The sequence below is a fragment of the Hemicordylus capensis genome, chromosome 5 (genome assembly GCF_027244095.1).
Source record: "Hemicordylus capensis ecotype Gifberg chromosome 5, rHemCap1.1.pri, whole genome shotgun sequence".
In the NCBI taxonomy this organism is placed as follows: domain Eukaryota; kingdom Metazoa; phylum Chordata; class Lepidosauria; order Squamata; family Cordylidae; genus Hemicordylus; species Hemicordylus capensis.
Window position 1 is genome coordinate 199,131,987 of NC_069661.1, and position 21,324 is coordinate 199,153,310.

At 44.5% G+C, this 21,324-nt stretch overlaps 1 protein-coding gene and 2 non-coding genes across 3 annotated transcripts in view; 2 read left to right on the forward strand and 1 right to left on the reverse strand.

The window, feature by feature from the left end:
- The first annotated feature begins 4,279 nt into the window (after positions 1-4,279).
- On the forward strand, positions 4,280-4,351 carry TRNAW-CCA (transfer RNA tryptophan (anticodon CCA)). The gene has a single exon. It is a non-coding gene; the product is annotated as a tRNA-Trp (tRNA).
- A 4,749-nt stretch (positions 4,352-9,100) lies between these two features.
- TRNAW-CCA (transfer RNA tryptophan (anticodon CCA)) lies at positions 9,101-9,172 on the forward strand. Its single transcript has one exon. It is a non-coding gene; the product is annotated as a tRNA-Trp (tRNA).
- Positions 9,173-15,081: 5,909 nt separating this feature from the next.
- Positions 15,082-21,324, reverse strand: part of SLC6A15 (solute carrier family 6 member 15) — a 33,548-nt gene continuing 27,305 nt past the window's right edge. The window contains exons 8-11 of the mRNA XM_053256385.1: positions 21,092-21,284; positions 19,792-19,951; positions 19,336-19,498; positions 15,082-16,514 (exon numbers count right to left, since the gene is read on the reverse strand). Coding sequence (XP_053112360.1) covers positions 16,143-16,514; positions 19,336-19,498; positions 19,792-19,951; positions 21,092-21,284 — 888 coding nt within the window. The 3' untranslated portion in view covers positions 15,082-16,142. The remainder of the gene's footprint in view (positions 16,515-19,335; positions 19,499-19,791; positions 19,952-21,091; positions 21,285-21,324) is intronic.

Below are 21,324 nucleotides of genomic sequence, written 5' to 3' on the forward strand. Positions count from 1 at the left end.
TTTTAAAAGTGTGCTCCAAAAATGATCTGAAGAGATCCTTGTCCAATTGGCCAGGCTTTGGGGGCAGAGCCAGTTCTGTGAACCAAAGCAGAAGCACTTGTCAGTGATCAGCCACCCCTCCCCTAAAGAGTTAACCAGAAGTGAACCCTTTGCTGACAGGCTGGTGGCCTCCAGGGCTCAGCCAGTCAGCACACCAGGTGGGTGGGACCTAGAGGAAGAGGACCTAAAGGGAGGGAGGAGAGTTCATTTGTTAGAAGAAGCAGGCTGGGGGTAAGAGCAGGATGTGTGGCCATGGAGTATGGCTGCAGATCTTGGAAGATTTGATAGAATTGATAGAATTCTTGTCCAGGATTTGTTGAGTTTGAGACAAAGGAAGCCAGGGTTTTGGCTTTGAGAAGTATAGTTTAGGGAAAATTTGTTTAGTCAGATTTTGCATTAGACTTTCTGTTTCTTTTGTATGTGCTTTGTGTATCCCTGATACTGGTCTATTATTGTTTACCTGTAACATAACTAAACTAAGAAACACTAACCTTTGCCCATCCAGCCAGGGCGTTGCAAAAGACTCTGTAAGCTTTTAATTGTGCTTTTGTATTTTCCTATATATCTGTTCCTTGCAACTGGGGAACCACGATTTTTAAAGCGTGCTGCCCCAACATCACTCAGGGTGCTTTTTGAAGTAATCTTGTAACCTACTGAGTATTTTTCCCTGTAACTTAAAGCTGAGAAAGCATCGGATGGAAGCAGTCTGTAGCATTTGAATAAAACTTTCTTTTCTTTTTTTTCTTTTACAAGCCTATCTGAGTGGATTTTTAACTCAGGAGAAAGCGGGGCTGGAAGAGGGGTCTTACTCTGGTGCAATCATGTCCTCAGATGTTCAGCAACTACTAGTTTTCACACCACATGTAGGCTTGCACATGGAAGATTTTTGTACTTTTCCGATAGCAAAATAGAGTTTTCCCTGGGTATTCCACCCCAAGCCCAGGGAGGTTCAAGCTTTGTAACAGAGAGGGGTGGCAGTGACAGCCATTTTTGAACCTACCAGAAATATAGAAGAATTTTAGGAGAAACCTTTGAAAGAAAGTTCAGCGGGGATGATTCAGCATTTCTTTCCCTCACATGAGCTTGCTCTGAGATAAAGGCTATAATCCACTACAAGCCCATTCTCATGATTGGCAAACAGGCTCAGACAGGGTGAGGGGAGGAAGCCGTGGAAAGCTTACCTCCCACACAGATGATCCCATCCATGTTGCTGGGTGGCCGAATTGGCCACCCAGATGATTACTGGCTTCTGCCAGTAACAGGCAGGGAGCAGGGAGGTTTGGGAGGGAGCAGAGAGGGAGCAGAGAGCTGGTCTGAGCAGTGCAAGCATGACTTGTCCCCTTAGCTAAGCAGGGTCTACGATGGTTGCATATGAATGGGAGACTAGAAGTGTGGGCACTGTAAGATATTCCCCTCAGGGGATGGAGCCACTCTGGGAAGAGCAGAAGGTTTCAAGCTTCTCCAAGATAGGGCTGAGAGAGATTCCCGCCTACAACCTTGAAGAAGCCACTGCCAGTCTGTGTAGACAATACTGAGCTAGATAGACCAATGGTCTGACTCAGTATATGGCAGTTTCCTATGTGTGGGGGCTAGGAGGCCCCCATTACATTATATAGTAATCTTCTATATAAGATTACGTTGTGTTTGTGAGAGAAGCAGCTATCAAACAAGGGCCCAACAATTGGGTGACAGCCTGCTCTTGTTCTCCCCATTACGCCTCTCTAAAGGAGAAGCGGGGAGAGTCACATCTTCATGTTTTGTCCCAGGGCCCACTCCAGCCTTCCTGTACCTCTGCCAGGTTCACTTTTAAAATTAAAGGAACTGAAGTGCTGTAATGCAGGTTTCCATTGCTGGTGGTGGGGGGGGGGGAGGGAGGGAGTTCAGAGACGCACAACATTCAGGTGCCTCCCAGGATTCAGCAATTCATTCTCAATCAAGTTTTTGTGTGAGGCCCAGCCATGTCTGGCTATTCATTACTTGACAGGTGCCATGTGTAATGTCTGAATAGGGTTAATACAGAGCAAGCTATAAGTTCTAATGCCAACACAGGTTTGCATCAGCTAGAAACTGTAACAAGGATGTCCCAAGCCCTGATTTTAGAGGCAAGAGGGAGCCAGCTGTGTCCTCCTTGCCTCACACCTATTCAGAATCAGGTTTTCAGCACAAGCCTCTACTTATACTGCAGGAGCTATTGACAAGGATAGGATGGGGCTGGTTATCTAAAGACAAACTTTTAATAATCACAGACCTCAGGGGAAAATGATCTGTAAAGATGCATCCCACAGATGGAGTTGCCAAGATAGCCTGATTCACTTTGAAAGACACTGAATCACTGTGAAATGGGCAAACTGCAGTAAAAGAGAATGCTCTTTATCCATGAAATTGAAAGTGATTGCTTCAAGAAAAGTGCACCTGTTTTTATTCACCTGCAGTTTTGCTGGGATTCAGCCTGCGTCAGATAGCTTGGAGGGCCCCAAAGGCTTCTGATTTAGTTCCCATTTTCATTCTTTTGGTCTTGTTCCAATGTCCTTTCTCTTAGCTGTGTTAACTACAAACTCCAGAGCTGGGTATCCCCTCAAAACCTCTAGGAAGGTTTTGTGCTAGTTTTCTGCCATTTTGTGCCACAAAACCAGAATTTTGTGTCACAGGCTTTAAGGGTGTACCTGACATCTCAAGTTGGGTTTCTTAGTTACACTAACGAACATCATCATATCTTCTCAAAACCTCTTCAGGATAAGAGAAAGAGGCACAACCAGAACTGTGGGGGATGAGAGACAACTGCACCTTGTTTGGTGCCCACCTGGCTTGTTAGGGCAAGCTGCTAGGTCAAGCTAAGGGCCTGGACTTAGCCAGTTCCATAGAACAATTTTAGAGGCTCCTGAGGGAAATTTGTGGAAGCTTTGTGAGTTCCTTTGTCAGGACGCATCCAGAGGAAAGGTGAGTAAATAAAGGCAAAATAATCCAAGATTTTAGCAGTAGGACATAAATTCATATAAATTCACTGGCTGACATCCTCACTACCTTTAAGAGCGACTTCTTCTGTATGATCCCCATGGCACGTTGAGGTCATCTGGAGAGGTCCATCTCCAGTTACTACCGGTATGTCTGATGGCGACTTGCAACCAGGCCTTTTCTGTAGCTGCTCCTGGCCTATGGAATGCACTCCTGGCAGATATCTGCAGTTTAGTCTCGCTGTCAGCCTTCAGGAAAGCCCTAAAAACTTACTTGTTTTGCCTGGCCTTCCAAGGTTTTTAAATTGTTTTTTAAAGCATTTTAATTGGTTTTAAATGGTTTTTAATTGTTTTTGAATGGTTTTTATATTGTTTTAGCTCTGTGTCTTAAATGGTGTATGTTTTCATGTCTTTATGAATTTGCTGTACACCGCCCAGAGCCTTTGGATGGGGTGGTTTATAAATGTAATGAATGAATAAATAAATAATAAATAACTGTGCAGAGGCACTTGTGCAAAGCACCTCCACAACATTTAGTAATCCACATGAATGGATAGGGAAGCAATTTTTGCTGATCTATCCTTCCCCCAGAAGTGCTCTTTAATATGCAGAAATATCTCCCTCATGGCTGCAAGACTCTCAGGGGCATATTGGCCATTTGTGCCACCTGACTGCTGCTGGAAGGAAGTTACAATATGCTCTGGCTATCCATAGCAATCTATAGTGAAAAGGCTGAAGCAGGGCACGGAGTAAATTAACAGCTCCCACCTTAAAGAAGAAGAAGAAGAAGAGGAGGAGGAGTTTGGATAATAGGCAGAGGCTCCACACACCCTGGGCCCCCCCAAATCCAATTTAGTCCATCCTGGGTGGTGTGCTTTGTGCTCTCAAGAATATACATGTTAAAAAATGATGTTTAACTTGCAGTTGGGGGGGGGGGGCTCCAAAGGTCTTTATACCCAGGCTCCAAAATTACCTAGGTGCACCTCTGATAATAGGCTCTGCACTGCTGGGGTGACTTCAGGCAACATCTGTACTCTTACCAGGCACCTGAGGGGATAATGAAGGCTAAATCCCAACACCTTTTCAAGTCTGGCCAGATGTCAAAAGGAGCAAGCATGAAAAGTCTTAGGAAGAAGGTGTTAGGAATCATCTAAGTGGAATCTCTTTGTTGAATCTCCAGAGCCCAACAGCAAATGGCTTACAGCAGCCTCTCACATACACAGGACAGCTGAGATAGCCCACAGCTCCTACTGGCTGAGTGGCACTGCCTTCACAAGCTATACAGCCCTGACCTTGTGGCGCAAAGGTAGCGCGTCTGACTCCAGATCAGAAGGTTGTGTGTTCGAATCACACCAGGGTCAACAGTGCTTCCTTTTTTTGTTTGCTATCCCAAGAGACTGGCAAAAAGGACAGGAGCAGCTAAACCCATGTTCTGGTACTTATACCAAAAGATTCTGGTACTTATACAAATATTCTGGTACTTATACAAAAGATAATGGCCAAGAGCTTGAGCCAGGTAGGAGACAAACCTGCAGTTGCCTTCTCCCAAGTCAGACATGGTATCCTTTGCACCATTGGTCCTCTCCCTAGGGCCTCCCATGCCCAACCTTCATTTTCTCCAACTAGCTTCAGAGCGCATGGAGGTCCATGGACCAAGCCAAAGGTACTGTGACCTGGGAGCGACCCACAAAATTCAGCATTCCAGGCTTCTTCCTTCCCTTGAGAAAAAAGGCCTTCTTATGTGACATGGTGCATCTGCTTCCATCCTGATATCTGCATTTCCTGTTCAAGCTCAGCCACCGCAGGGGGCAGGGTGATGCCTCTAATAACTGGATGGGTGATACCTCTAATAACTTTTATTGCTTCCTTCTCTGGTAGGGCCATGGCATGCCACATGAAAACAACTCTGTGGGGCTTGAACCTGCAACCTTTGAATGCCTCTCCGTAGCTTGCCCCCTCACCCTGTCTGGCCTTCTACATTCTCCATTGCACTACAGAGCCTGTCTCAACTTCCTCTGCCTCAGAAAATGGTCTTCAGGGGATTCCCACTCAGACAGGGCAGATGAAGCATACCACAGCTGCCTTCACAGGCTGGGCAGGCCTGACCTTGTGGCGCAATGGTAGCACATCTGACCAGCAGTGTAGCTAGGGGAGAGGGGGGCCTGTGTTCACCCCTCTTTCCAGAGGCCCCTTGGGGTGAGGGAGATAATGAAAAAGATAGGGAGGGGTGGAGCTGGAGGCCCCTCAGGAGCTCAGGGGACCGGGTTCTTTGAAACCATCCACTCAATTATAGCTACACCCCTGCATCTGACTCCAAGGCAGAAGGTTGTGTGTTTGAATCACACTGGGGTCACTGATACCCTCTATTTCATGTGCTGCTCCAATGGGATGGCAAGAGGGACAGGAGTGGCTATGCCTGTGTCCTGGTCACCACACAAAAGGCAGAGCCCCAGAGCTCAAGCCAGGCAGGATTCAAACCTGCAATCTTCTGATCCGAAGTCAGACGCGGTATCCTGTGTGCCACTGGCCCTTTCCATGGGTCTCTTGGGCCCTGTCTCCATCTCCCCATAACTAGCCTTTGAGTGCATGCAGCCCAGGAAGCAAGCCAAAGACCATCGATTTCGGCCTCCTCAAGTTCCATCTTTCCATTGAGCTCTGCACATGTGGCCCAGTAGCTCAGAATCTGCAGTGCCCCCAAGAAAGATGTGGGCTGGCTGGCTGGCTGCATGGGAGTCACTGCTGTGTCGCTGCTTTAGCGAAAGCAGGAGTGGCTCCATGCAGATGATGCTGTGTGACAGCACAAACCTGCCCACTCCCAGCATTCCCATGCCTCTTCCATGTTTGCTAGGAGCAGCAATGCCACAGTCTTGTGTAGCCAGCAAGCCCACATCCCTCTGGGGTATGCAGCTTACTGCACAGATTGTGAGCCAGTGTGTCTGCTTCCATGCTCTCATAAGCAATTTCCTTGTTCAAGTCCAGGCAGTGAGAGGACAATACCTCTAGACATTTTTGCTTCCTCTGGCAGGATCACACCACAAAAAAGTGACTTTGCAGAACTCCAACCTGCAACCTTTGAATGCCTCTCCATGGCTCACTGCCTCACATTCTGCTGGCCTTCTAGAAGTCCAGTGTGCTCTCCATTGTGCCTCATAGCTGCCTTCGATTGTCTCTACCCCAGCAAATGGTCATCCCGCTTCCACAGGGTAGGGGTGTGCACAAAACTAGCTGGCCTGGTTTGGTCCAGCACCCCCTCAAACCCCCGCCCCAATTTGGTTCAGTTCGGGGGGTTCGCGGACAAAAAAGAAGAATTTCCGGGCCACGCAGAGGCCACATGGCCCCCAATATGGCCGCCAGGCCACTGGGTGAAGGCCAAACTGTGGCCAAAGAGTGCCTGAATGGGGCAAGGGGGTTATTTAGAAGGCTAGCAGGGGGGAGGGGAACCTCCACACACACACCCCACCTCCAGGAACTCCCCCGAGAGGAGTACAAGGTTAAAAAAAAATTATTTATTTTTAACACAAACCCCCGAACTTTGGGGGAGGTTTGGTCCGGGTCCAGACTGAATTGGGGGGGTGGGTGTTGGTTCGGGGGTCGAACCATCAAACCTCCAAACTGTGAACCGTGAGTACCCAAACCTGTTTGCACATCCCTACCACAGGGCAGGTGAGGCATGCCACAGCCCTTGTTGGCTGAGTATCACACCATTCCAGCCTGTGGGGCATGGACCTTGTGGTGCAACAGTAGCATGTCTGACTCCAGATCAGAAGGCTATGTGTTCAAATCACACTGGGGTCAGTCATGCTCCCTTTTATGTTTGCCACTCCAGAGGGCCAGCAAGAAGAATGGAGATGGCCAGGGCCATGTCCCGGCCCCCACATGAAATACAGCACCTCAGGACTTGTGCCAAGCAAGATTCAAACTTACAGCCTTCTGATCCAAAGTCAGATGTGGTATCCTTTAAGCTATTAGTTCTCTCCTTGGGTCCCCATGCCTCACCCCTCATCTTCCCCAAACTGGCCTTGGAGTGCATGCAGCCTGGTGAGGAAGCCAAAGTCATAGAACTGGGGGCTGGCCATGAAATTCAGTATCTAAGTCTCCTTTTCTTGAAGAAGAGGTCCTTCTTATCTGGTGGTGCATCTGCTACTATCCTGACTTTGCAGGACCCCTGTTCAAATCCAGCCAGTGCTGGGGTGGGGGGATATTTGAGATGGTAATCCCTTAAAATTGTTCATTTCGTCCTGCTCTGATGGAGGCATGCCACCCAAAAGTAACTTTGTGGGACTTGAACCCACAACCTTTGAATGCCCCACCACAGCTTAACCCTTCATCCTATGCCAGTTTTCTAAAAGTCTACACTCTCTGTCTTGCCACAGGGCTTTCCTTGACCACCTCCACCCGAGAAAACACTCTGTAGCAGCCTCCCACTCACACAGGGCAGACAAGGCATGCCACAAAGATCTTGCTTACAGAGTGGAGTTGCCTCCACAGGCTGTGCAGCCCGGACCTTGTGGTGCAAAGGTAGTGTATCTGACTCCAGATCCAGAGGTCGTGTGTTTGAATCACACCAGGGTCAGTGACGCTTCCTTTTTAGTGTGCTGCTCCAAAGAGCTCGCAAGAGGCACAGGAGTGGCTATACCCATGTCTTCACAATCACATAAAAGGCAGGCTCAAGACAGGTAGGATTCAAATGTGCCACAATAGAACATCATCCTAAATTATTTTTTAAAAGGTTTTGTAAATTGTGGATGATGCAAGTCATTTAATGATACTAGAGAAAGACATGCTGTTCTTAACAAGTCTTCTCACATCAATTTTGGAGGATGAATACAAATGAAGGAAGCCCGGGCTGGGGGAGTCAGTCACGTGACCTGCCTCTAGCCCCCACCCCCCAAGGCAGTGGGCCCCCAGACAACTGTCTCCCCTTGCCCTATTATAGTTACTCCCCTGATTCAGACATGGTTTCCTTTGCACCCCTGAAGTGGTGCAAAATGTGCAAAAACAAAAAAAAAGTGGTGCAAAATAAAATAAAAAATCACTAAGTGTTTTAGTGTGATCAGTGAAGTGCCAGCAGGCGTCTGACTCTAAATTTGCCTCTTTGAATGGGTTATTGAAATTGGTTGCTACCAAAAAACTCCACCCATTTATTTATTTGTTTGTTTGTTTAAAATAATGTACACTCTGAACTCAGCAATTCCCTGCGTGAGTGATGCTGATAAGTCCTCAGATCAGTGGAGAGGCTGCTTTTGTAGCAGGGGGTAGCTATAATTGAGTGGATGGGTTCAAAGAACCCGGGGGCCCCAGCTCCTGAGACCCTCCCCCAGCTGTCCCCCTCCCTATTTTCTTCATTATCTCCCTCACTCCAAGGGGCCTCCAGGGACAGGGGTGAACATGGGCCCCCTCTCCCCCAGCGACACCCCTGTTCTGTAGTCTGGTATTTATACCAATGGCCAGCTCTTCAGTCCTTCTGATCCTGGAATCTGGAGTATAACCTGAACTGCCAAGGACCAAAAGAGAGTACCCATGTAGTCCTGCCATATTTTTTGACTTTCTGTTAGCCAGTAACTGTATGCCACTTTAAGAGCCAACCTGAACTGAAAAGTGGGATATAAGTATAGTAAGTAAGTAAGCACTGGCCCTTTCCCTGGGTCTCCTGGGCCCCGCCGGAGTCTCTGAAAAGTCAGCCTTGGGGTCCATGCAGCCCGGGGAGCAGACCAAAGACACAGAACTGGGAGCCAGCCCTGAATTCAGCATCCTCAGGCTTCACCCTTCCCTTGAGGGGAAAACCCTTCCCACATCACACAGTGTTATGAACTCTGCAGCTTCTCTGTTCAGTCCTGGCCAGTGGACTTCTGAAAAATTGTGTTGCTTCCTCCTCTGGTGGGATCACGCCCTGCACAAAAGTAACTCTGTGGGACTGAATCAACGAGCTTTCCATGTGTCCCCATATCTCTCCACCTCAACCTCTGGCAGACTGCTAGTAGTCTCACACACTCTCTGTTGCACCTCAGAGCCTTCCTCAACCTCCCCTGCACCAGCAGGCCGCCCTCTTACACAAGACAGGTGAAGCACACCACGACTCCAGCTGCTGCTTTCATAACCTGCACAGCACTGACCTCATGGCGCAATGGTAGCGCGTCTGACTCCAGATCAGAAGGCTGTGTGTTCGAATCACACTGGGGTCAAAGATGCTCCCTTTTTTCTTTTGCTCCTCCAAAGGGCCAGCAGCAGGAATGGGAGTGGCAATGTATATGTCCTGACACACACACCCCACAACAACGTTTGAGAAAACCCCATGTGAAACAAATACTCAAGGGCTCAAGTAAGGCTGGACTCAAACCTGCAGTCATCTGATCCAAGGTCAGACATGGAAATATTTGTGCTACTTTCCCTGCTTTGCCTCCATCCCCACGAAACTGGCCTCAGAGGACACACAGCTGGGAACCAAGCCAGAGGCAGAAAACTGGGAGCCAGCTGTGCAATGCAGCATGATGTCTCCTTGCCATAAGGAGAAAGTCCTTCTTCTGTGGCATGTTGCATCTGCTACCGTCCAGGCATTCCAGGACCCGTGTTTGAGCCTGGCCAGTGTACAGTGGGAGATGGAGATACCTTTGGAAACAATTATTTTCTTCCTTCTCTGATGGGGCCATGCCATGCAAAAACAACTCTGTAGGACTTGAACTCACAACCTTTGAGCTCTCCACAACTTGCCCCATCATTCCTTGCTGGCCTTCTAGAAATCCAACTTGCTTTCCACTGCACTAGAGAGCCTTCCTCAACCTCCTCTGCCCCAGCAGAGAAGTACTTTAAAAAGTACTATTTTTGGTAGCAAGTACATCTCTAAAACAATTCTGTCTCCTTCAAATGGGTGCTAAGCTTCTCACATTTGGCAGTGGCTGGAAATGAATATTTTGCTCAGACAAGGGCTTCTGTGGGACAAAGGCTGCAGTCCCTCCAGCCCCAGAGCATACAACAATTACCGGAAGCATCAGCAGCCTGCCGCTTGCTCAGGGTAGGTGAGACAGACCATCATTCCTGTTGGTTGAGTGCTGCTGCCTTCATAGCCTACATGATACTGGCCTTGTGGTGCATGTCTGACTCCGGATTAGAAGGCTGTGTGTTCGAATTACCCCAAGATCAGTGATGCTCTTTTTTTCTTTTTGCCACACTCCAAAGGGCTGGCAAGGGGGATGGGGGTGGCTACACCCCACAAAACTGTGCTCAAGAGCTCAAAAGTGCACAAGCCAGGCAGGACTCAAACCCACAGTCTTCTGCTCTGAAGTCAGGCACAGCATCCTTTGTGCCACTGGCCCTCTCCCTTGTTGGACTCTCTTGCTCTGTCTCAGTCTTCACAAAACTGGCCTCAGAGTGCATGCAGCCTGGGAAGCAAGCCAAAGACACAGAACTGGAGCTGGCCAAGAAATTCATCATCTGATTTCCTCCTTCACTTAAAAAACACGTTCTTCCAGTGTGGCACAGTGCTTTGGTTTCCATCCTGATATCCGCAGGTTCCTGGTTCAAGCCTGGCCAGAGGGGTGGATTGAGAGAGTAACATCTGAAACTCAGAAACTTACTTGCTCTTAAAATGATAGACAGAATGACAGGGAACAGGTTCTATGTGTGTATGTCATCTTTGTCCCTATGCTCTTATTTCAGTCTCCCTCCCTCTGTCTTTTCTTTCTCTCTCTTTTCCTTTGTGCCAAGAGAAGTCCTCTCCTACTTCTCTGTACTTGTTTTCCTGGTCCTCCACCTCTTCATTTCTTGTTTTCCTTCCACCACCTCTTCCTTTCTTGAATCCCCTGTTGGTGACAGTTGTTGGTTTTATGTATCATGGGTTTGTATGTTCTTTGTGGATACCACCATTTTTTACTGTGGTTTTACTGTGGTTTGTGCTGCACTTTCTTAAACAGCCAGTAGATGTCTCTGGTCAACAAGAGCACTGTGAAAAGGATAGGAGGTGGGGACCTAAAAGACAGACCATGAGTGGCTACCTGTCTTTCTAGAGGCCTGGCTGTCCACTGAAAAAAATGACACCGAAGTGGTGGTTTTCTCTGTGGGGATGGAATGTACATAAGTTGTGAATTTTCTGAACTGGTAAATGGGTGAGAACAAGTATGGGGTTGGGGGCATTAGCAATCAGTCCATAGAACACACTTGAAAATTATTATGTTAGATTGTGATCAAAAGCACAGTAGTAGCTGTAGCAAGGGGGAACAGGAAGGAAAGCTCCAATCAGGATTGGGAGGGTAACAAAAGTTTGTTTTGAATCCTTTAATTATGTATTGTGTTCCTAATGAAAATGTCAACCCGACTCCTTTCCCACTCCACTTTGCTTTGGAAAGGAAGCTGCCATCCTGCTTCCACCTCCACTCCATGGCTATTATATATATAGGCACACATCTAAAGAAAAGGATAGACACTGACATGATGTGGAGTTCTAACATCTCCTGCAGATCTTGCAGTATCACTACTGCAGAACAAGTACTGGAGCCACTGCAGAGAACCAGCTGTAGCTCTGCTGGTGTTAACTGTATTTATTCCCATTGTTGTGAATGGGAAAACTGCAGTAACAGTGGTTACCACTGACTGGTTCTCTTCAGTAGGGGTGGGCGAGCTTGCTCGACTTGAGCCAGGCTTGAGTTCAAGCTGGCTCGACTCAAAGAGTTTGGGTCAAACTGAACCTGGCCCAGTTTGGTGTGAATATGAGTCGAAGCTTGGTAGCCGCGGGGAGGAAGCAGGGGCAGTGGTTCCCCCCACGCCCAACAGAGCAAGCAGGGAGGGTTCGACTCTACCTCCAACCCTGCCGGAGCAGGCAAAACCAGTTTGGGCCTAGTTTGGGCCTCTGCACAGGCGTGGAGTACACTTAAATGGCCTCTGCACATATAGTACATGGAGGCCATTTTAATGACCTCCTTGCCTGTGTTGAAGCCCAAACTAGGCCCAAACTGGCCCTGAGAGTGCTGGCAGTGGTGGTGGGGAGTCACTGCTGCTGCCACTGGCAGCACTTATAAGGTAAAGCTTTACACCCCTCCTGCCCCAACTAGTTTTTGGGAAATCCTCTGCTCCCCACTTCCCCTTTATCAGTAGAGCTCCAAGTCCATTCCAACTGGAGTCAAACCAGGTTTTCCAGTTTTGTGCACATCCCTACTCTTCGGCAGTGCCATCCTCTCAGGTCTGCAGCAGTGGCACTGCAGGTCCTACAGGAGACATTAGAACTGTGTGTGCATCATGTTGGCCGTTCAGTCTTCTGTCCTTACTGTCAAAATAAAAGTGTTTTGACTACTCAACATTCTGGGGAAAGAAAAACAAGTGACCAATTTTCCTGGAGAAATTACTGGAGAAACCATTGGAAAAAAGAGTATTCTGAAAGCCAAATTGGATTTGATGAGAGAGCTACATGCATTGCATCCATCGGCCTGTCTACCCTGCTCACATATAATATTGATGTGGAATGGAGTGGGACTGTTTTTTTATCTGAAATGGGGTGTGCAGGTGAAGAGGACAAAACTATTCCCCACACCAGCCTTACCGCACTGTGTGCCATTGCTTCAGGCATGTTTCTTTCAACCCAGCTTTGATATCAGAAATGAGCTAGCCTGGGATGGGGGGAATGCTTAAAGCAATGGAGCATAGGAAAGTTTAGGTGGGAGAAAGCTTAGCTCCCATAACCCACGGACTGCTTTTCATATAAAAAACAAGCTCTCTGCACAGTGTGGTATAGTGGTTAGAGTGCTGGACTAGGACTGGGGAGACCCGAGTTCAAATCTCCATTCAGCCATGAAACTAGCTGGGTGACTCTGGGCCAGTCACTTCTCTCTCAGCCTAACCTACTTCACAGGGTTGTTGTGAAAGAGAAACTCAAGTGTGTAGTACACCGCTCTGGGCTCCTTGGAGGAAGAGCGGGATATAAATGTAAAATAAATAAATAAATAAATAAATAAATAAATAAAATTAATAAATGAATATGAGAGACCTTTAAATAGAATACATTCTTTAAATAAGGTCATGTTTGTTCATTAGCACCGTTCAGACTTGAGGGGCAGAAAGGACACTACTCATTGTACAGTGTCCCAAAGTCTGCCTGGAAGTCCCTCCCAGGCTCCGACATGCCCAAAAGCATCACCCTCCCCACACTATTCACATTTATGGAGTTTGTCTTAAAAAGCAAATGCTGTAAACATGACGACAGTTGCTTCTTTGATTGGAAAGTTGGGATGCTCCAGCCTCCCAATAATGGAAAGGGCCACCATCATGCTTTGGGCATTTGTTTGATTATGCCCTTTTTACTGGAATATCTGGGTCACTCTGACTATTTTTATGTATCATTGCTTTTAGCAGAAAAAAAGTTTTGCTTTTTGGCCTCTAGACTTTGGCTGTCTCTGACAGCAATTTGATTTGTTTTGTTTGGTTGTGATGTATCCTCCTTTGATTCGGATGTATCACCTACTATTATTAACTGGATCTGGTGTTGACATTTAAAGCTCTTAAGTGTTTGTGCCCTGGATACCTGAGGGACCGCCTGCCCCCAAGGGTTGCTGCCTGCTTGATGAGGTTATCTGTGGGGGGCCTGCTCCAGGTGCTAACAATGAGGGAGACTCAGTTGTCATGCATGCGGGACAGGGCCTTCTCTGTTGTTGCCCCCAAACTCAGACTCCATCACAGTTTTTAGAAAGAGTGTAAAATCTTGGCTTTTTACCCAGGCTTTTATATGATTGTCTTTACTGCTGCTGCTTTGTATTTTTTTATGGTTATATTGTGCTTTAAAAAAATCTTTTAATCAGATGTGTATTTTTATATTCTAGCTTAATATTTTAATTGTGTAATTTTTATAGTCTTGCTAACTTTTGTGTGAACCACCTTGAGATTGTTTTAATGAAAGACAGTATAGAAATTTAACAATAAACAAGCTGTTCCTTCTTGCTGGCCTCTGGCTGTAATAAAGATTGGACTGGAGTGGATAATATATCTATTTTAAGAAGTATAAAAACTATGTGCTTTTTCAACACTTCTAATTTGACCCTAATGACCAAACTACAATGTGCAATGAATTCGGCCTTAAAACCAGAAGCACCATTGGGGGTGTGAGGGCCCTGATCCAGGCCAGTGTGTGTGGAAGGAGGGGTTATCCCACGTGATGTTTTCCTGCTGAAATTCAAAGCTAGTATTTGCTAGCTTTTGACCTATGGAGCTTATAATGGTTTGGGCCCTGGATAGCTGAGGGACTGCCTGCTCCCAAGGGCTGCTCGCTTGGTGGGCAGCACAAAGCTAGTATTTGCCTCTTGCTCTGAATAACAGCTTTATAGCAAATAGCAACTTCAGGGAAGACAATTCTCAACAGTAAAAGAACATAGGAGAAAATATTAAAATCCTCCTCCCTGAACACTGTACCCACATTCTGGAGTGGGGCCCTATGACTGCTTCCTGTCAAAAAGAAGAAGAAGTGGTGCTGGGCCATTTCCAGTTTTAATATCATGATGTCAGTCAGATGCATCAGAACCCATGATTTGGCCCTGTGATTAGTATACCTGAGGCTAGGATTGTGGGCTTAGTGCTTTTTTGTGATATCAGTGTTGCACAGTAAAAGACATCAGCTGGCATACGAGCACAAAGATGCAACAGTGCAGTGAGAGAGCAACCCTCTGGAACATATTTGCTCATGTAGTACAGAGGGCTTCCCGAGGAATGTGGGGTGGGGGGTGGGGAGAGAAAATTGCTACTTCTCCACTACACTGCTTAATCCTTGCTCTGTATATCAACCAACATATGTTAGTATGAACATCTACTTTTTAAAAAAACAACCATGCAATCAAGCTTTTTTCCCCACATCTGGATCAAGACTTCTCCTTCTCTTAATTACATTTGTCTGCTTTTGTCAAGCAATTGGGGTTGGGGGATCAAGGCTAGTACTATCAAGATTAGCCTGTGGAAAATTGCTTCCATTGGTCCAGAGAAACAATTGTCAGTACACAGCTCTGGTGTTTTGAGTATCTCTCCCAAATCTAAAAACTTCTTCCCTGCCACCTGCCCCCACCAACCCTGGCTAACTCATTTGACAGACACAAACATTTTAATATTCCAGGAAATATCAAGCAAACACCTTTCCACTCTCTTTATTCCTGGATTAAATGCAATGGCATACAACTTTTAATGATCATTGACTAGGGGGAAAAAAGATTTCCTCTTTGCATAAAACAGAAGCAAAACAGGAAAAAAAAACATGTTTAAAGCTGTCTTGCTTCGAGGTTTGAAGCTGTTACATAACAACAGTACTATACATATGTACATTACAAGTATATTATATATAAATATAATATATGTAATATTGTACCCACAATAAATATTAGGAAGGTTTTTTGTTTTGTTTTTAGGCACACAGCTTAGAAAAATGCAGAATCTGCACACTCTGTAAGAGTCTTAGAGTGACTCACTTTTACATAATTTTCACACTGAAAAACCAAATATAGTATGTAAAATTCAGCCACATCATATGCACTTCCTCAGAGTATGAGGAATTTTGTGTTTCCAGCATAATCATACTTGGTTTTCTAATACTATTGCTCTATACAGCTATTACATGTAAGAAAATAATCTGCAGGGTTTTTAATTTGTTTTTGTTTTTTACTCAGCTAGTAGCCTAACGAAGTGTGAGCGCTTAAAAAAAGTACAGGATATCTACAAAACTTATGTACAAGTAAGTGCTGTCAAATACAGGCTTGGTAAACTCTTTGGAGTTAATTTTGTACAATACTGGGGCGTTAAAGTTTGCAGGGGAGGAAAAGAACTTCCAGTTACAGCAGTAGAGAAATATGAATTCACTTTAAAAATTGCTATAAACTGAGGTAACACCTGTACTTTTAAAGATAGAAAATGTTCAAATTAAATGCAAAAATATTTTTTTTAAAAATTGGCAATCCTGACACAGCTAGGCCATCACTGATTGGTATTTATGTGCATTCCCTTCAGTACAAATGGAATCACAGAATCAAGCCAAAGGGAATTTTCAAGCTATTTGTACCACATGTCATGATGTTTCGAAGTATGTAGTCATGGGGCACCTGAGATTGCACTCTAGGAAGTGAAGCTGACCACTTCTCTTAAGAGAACAAATGTTCCATGGTTCAGGAAAAGAACAGAGACATCAATTTTGCTTTGCAGCTACAAGTCAGACTCTGGCATATCTGACATGTTGGCCATTAGATAGCCAATGCCATAGCGACCATTGGGAGCGGTATCCACAGTTGGAGAGTCAGTCTGTTTTCGGTAGATGTTTTTCCCAAAATTTGGAGATGGCACTTCACTTGGATTCTTCCCATGAATCAGACTGGTGTCATCTCCCTCGAGATTCACAGGCTCCTTTATAATGCGCCCCCTTTTGTAGGAAACAGCTGCCAAGCTACCAGAGCTATCATCAATAAGGTTGCAGCAGCGAATCACAAAGACTACTGGGACAGGGAGCATGGCCAAAACAATCAGAGATACACAGACAATCAGCCCCCATGTTGGGTAGTTCTGGAATTCCTCAGTTGCCTGTGTAATCCAAGAGAAATATTAAAAATATCATTAGTATATCTCCCTGTCATAAGTTAATGCTTCTACTGCCTCCCAGTCATAACTTTAATGGCAGTAATACATTCTCAGATGGTACGTTCCATAAATAAGCATGTTTCCAAAGCTCCCTCATCTAAATTTTTCCTGGGATTTTAGGATCCTGAGATACCCAGTTCTTTTCCCAAGTGGATGTTAAAATGTTTCTCTTTTTTTCAGTTTTCCAAATTTTGTACAGTGTACATTGCACATAGATTGATGTAACTTTCAGTTCCTTCAAATTATTTGTGTGAGCATTGTGATTGATGTAACTTTCAGTTCCTTCAAATTATTTGTGTGAGCATTGTGAACATGTGAACTGTGTAAACACTGATAAACTATTGCAGAAATATTATCCTGATGCAATTATATTATGATAGCATCAGGACTATGCACTGTACTGATACACATGTACACATGTGCATTGAAGGAACAGGGCATAAAAATACCTTAATGCACTCCCATGTACAATTTTGTCAACACTTTTATTGCCGATGTTTTATCAATACTCATGTGCACATTTAGAGTAATTTAGAGTAGGGAAGAAGATAGAAATGAAGCAGAACCTGTGGCAAACTGAGCATGCTTCAATTCTGACATTACTTTTAGAAATTCCCCTACTTAAACCAGAATTCCATTTCACAAAAGAATAAAAGATTGGAATGGGGAAAATCTGCTCAATCAGGAGCCAAGATTAAATTGGATGCATTATTATGATAAAAACAGTTATGCAGTGGCAGCTACTACAAAACAATGCTACCTAGCTTCTAAAAATCCCTCAAAATCTGTCGTCATTTTCACTTACTGGACAGTTCGATTATAAATATGGTGGAATTGGAAATGTAGCATCAGGCTCTGCCACAATGAGGTGGGAAGGCCAGGGAGTTAAAAGACTGCCATAGATGCCCCACAATATATAATGAGGCTATTCCCATGACCGTAGGAAAGCAGGCTAAGGGAGCCCAGCCCGCTTTTCTGCAGTCATGTGCTGCCAAAGTAGCCGTGCGGCTCCCGGCAGCAAACCCCGCTATCCTTCCTGTTAGAGATTAGTGAAGTTAACCCCATTTCCCTGCTCATGAGACGCTGCGGCATGGCTCCTTGCTGTGGTGACTCATGAGGAGACCCCTGAACGAGAGGCTCCAACAAGCCTCCTGGCCTTGGGGTCTCCCCAGAATGCCCCACACACTCACGTGGGGCATTCTGGGAATTCTGGGGGGCGGGTGGCCCCCGATAACCACAGCTACTTCTGGCTGAGGAGGGCAACGGGGTGGCAGGGAGGTACGCTGCCACCTCGAAGACTTTTAACAGTAATGAGCACTGGCGGGGGGAAGAGGTGGGAGGAGTAAGTGAACCCTCCCCCACCCTTAAGAGACAGCCCCACTGCCTTCAAACTTCAAACCGGGCCCAGTGTTTGAACCCATAAACATGCCTCTGAACAAGTTCATGCACATCTCTACCAGGGAGAGCTCCCTGCTCGTCTGTGGGGAGAGCAGGCTAAGCCCGCTCTCCCTGAAGAGCCCGATTAGGCTCTATACATGGATCGTGTGTAGAGCCTCATTATGTGTAGTCATAATGAAGATGGTAGTTTGGCAACAGACAGATAAAACAACATAGACAGGATGTATTGGCACAAGAAGGAAATGAAAAGGCTGTCCACATGAGGATTCCAAGCAAAGTCATTTTGAGAAAACTAGGGTTCTAGGCTAAAGCAGTGACAGATCTTGTGAAGACGGCATGTTGCAGACAGCATGTTGTGAGCTATAGTAACGTTCCCTGTTGCACAATGTAAAGGATAGCACACATTGTTGTAGAATGGAAGCCAATGAAGGAGAGGTCCGGACCTGCTGGAGAGGTCCATCTGCAACTGCCACCGGCTCGTCTGGTGGCCACTCAGGGACGGGCCTTCTCCGCTGCTGCCCCAAGGCTTTGGAATATGCTCCCTAGTGAAATAAAAGCCTCTCCATCTCTGACAGCTTTTTAAAAATCTTTAAAAACACATCTCTTCACCCAGGCTTTTAATTAATGTTGTTTTAATTGGTTTTAATGATGTTTTAAAATATTATTTTAATTTTTTAAATTGTTGTAATGTGTGTGTTCCCCACCCCCCACCCCCATTTTTGTCTTAATGAATGTTTTATTTTGTTTTTATTTTGTTGTAAACCACCCAGAGACATAAGTTTTGGGCGGTATAAAAATGTATAAATAAATAAATATAAATAAAAATTTTATAGATAGATAGATAGATAGATAGATAGGTTCCCTTCATGGTGATGCTGTAGGGGGTATAAATTCTAGTTCTCATATTTTTCCAAGATTCTTGTTCAAGCTCACCTGGTGGTTTGATCTCAGGCAGATCCAAATGAAGTCACTCTAATCCTAGCAATTCAGTTGCATGAGACCAAATGCTAACAAGGCAGCAGCAGCAGCTGATGTTTGATCATTATCAAATATCATTATCATATACACTTTTCTGTAGTATATAATGTAATATAGTTATAGGTAGTAATTGTGTAAACACACCACCAAAGAAGACTGAAACAGGGAAGTAGGAAAAATTAATGTAAAATGGCTAGTCTTTTTTTAAATGTATCTAATGCTTTAAGGAGAAAAATGACCCAAGAAAAAGTATTGGTTTTTATAAGCTGCAAATCTTGAAATTTTAAGAAATAAATGGGAGCTTTTCTTTTCTTAATATTACTATATCATTAGCTATACATATCAATGCTCATATGTATAATGACATAAGAGGTGATCATGTACTCACCTTGTCTTCAATCCATGCATTGTAACCAGGGGGGCTTAATATCATTTGGACAACGCTAGCTACCAGCAAAGATAACAAAACAATTGGGGAAATATATTTCCACATGTAGTAATAGTATTGGTTTGGAGCAAAACCAAGCATATCCTTTAGGTCTTCCATAAATCTGGGGAAAATAACGAAAACATTTCATGCTGTGATATTATATGTAAGGATAAAACACTTCAGTTAATATAACAGAATCAATATATTAAAAGAACCAACAATTACAGATGTGCCTATCCTTTAGTATATTATATGAAAATATATGACACACACACACACACACACACACACACACACACAATTACAGGTATTTATACAGAATCCCACACTGTAGAAGAATCTAGTGTGCCAAGCACTTTAAGTGACAACTGCCAAATGTACTGGGTACTTAAACAACACAAGATGTGTACTTACTTGTCTATCCCATAGATATAAGACATGGCAATATTCTCCAAAATGACAACGATAAGCAGAGGTAGCGTAGCTGAGTAGTCATCAAACATAGTTACAAAGTAATTACCAGACCGCTGTACAAATATTAGGCCAATACAAAATGCCAGAAGACAGCACGTGACTGCAATAAAGCATGGGAATAATAATAACTGTAATGTTACCAAACATCCATTCATAGTCTAGATACAATGCTCGTTAGGATCTTTTGTTCCTGGGCTGACACTATATATTTTCTAATGCCTCATCTTTCACTGAGTTCAGTCATCATGTGTAGAAGTGAATGCTTGTACTGGAAGATTCCATGCTTATTTGGTTTCAATATCCAGCATTTGGGCTGTGGGGATTCTACACATAACCATAAAATCTGCCAGTTCAGTCATTCACTTTTATGCAAAGTGAGTGGAGCAAGCAAAGATGACACAAGTTAGATAATGAAAGGCTTGGGGCTTAAACACAAAGTTGTCCTTTACTCATAAAGAATAAGCACTACCAGATATATGAGTATGGACTACATGCTCACATATCCCTCTTGTTTTGCATATATTAGACAACAAACATAGTTTCACTGATTACCTCATTTATTTTAATTTCTGAAGAATAACTTATGGAAAGTTTGGAAACTTACTTGATGAAGCAAGTTTATCCTGAATTAATTAGTTAATTTATGTATGTAAACCGCTTTGGGAACTCATTTCTGGTTGAAAAGTGTTATATAAATACTCATATTCATATTTGTATTGTAGGTAGGCTGGAAATTTTTGCCCTCATGTTTCCAAACTGCTCATTTTCAAAAGAAAGATTATTTCCTTTGTAAAAAGAGCTCTTGGGCTGTTCCAAGTCGTCTTGAGGTGCCCATGTCACTCATTTCTGGTATATGGAAAATCATTTTAAGGTTGCAGATTTCATTACAAGGTTTTTGAGTTAAAAATCACATTTAAAAGTTCCATTCTGAGTCCTGAATAAAAATTATACACTCCATATAATTCATTTTTTAAAATGTCTTAATACCATCAAAGACAAAAGTTTTATGAAGTAATGATTGATTCTCCTCCTACTGGAAACTACCATTCTAGTTGTAGGGAAACCTACAGGTGAAGGCACTCTAACAACCAAGCTGTATGACATATTCCAGATATACGAGTATCTGATATATCAGATATATTCCGATCTTCAGTTTTAACATAAACCCCTAACTTTGTCAAGGCCCTTTCCTAGTACAATGAAACAGAAGGTAAGAAGAGAGGCACTTGTATCAACTCACCAGTCAGAATCTCTTTTCTCACTTTGAAGGTGTCTACTATAGGAGTTGTGATCCCTTCAATGGTTCCAAACATGCTGCCAAGCCCCAAATTGACCAGCATGAGGAAGAACATCACCGACCAGAAGGGAGAAGCAGGGAAATGGGTCATGGCTTCCGTAAAGGCAATGAATGCTAAACCAGTCCCTTGAACAGACTGCCAAAGAGAAATCCCAGTGATAAAATAAGTGGGAAAG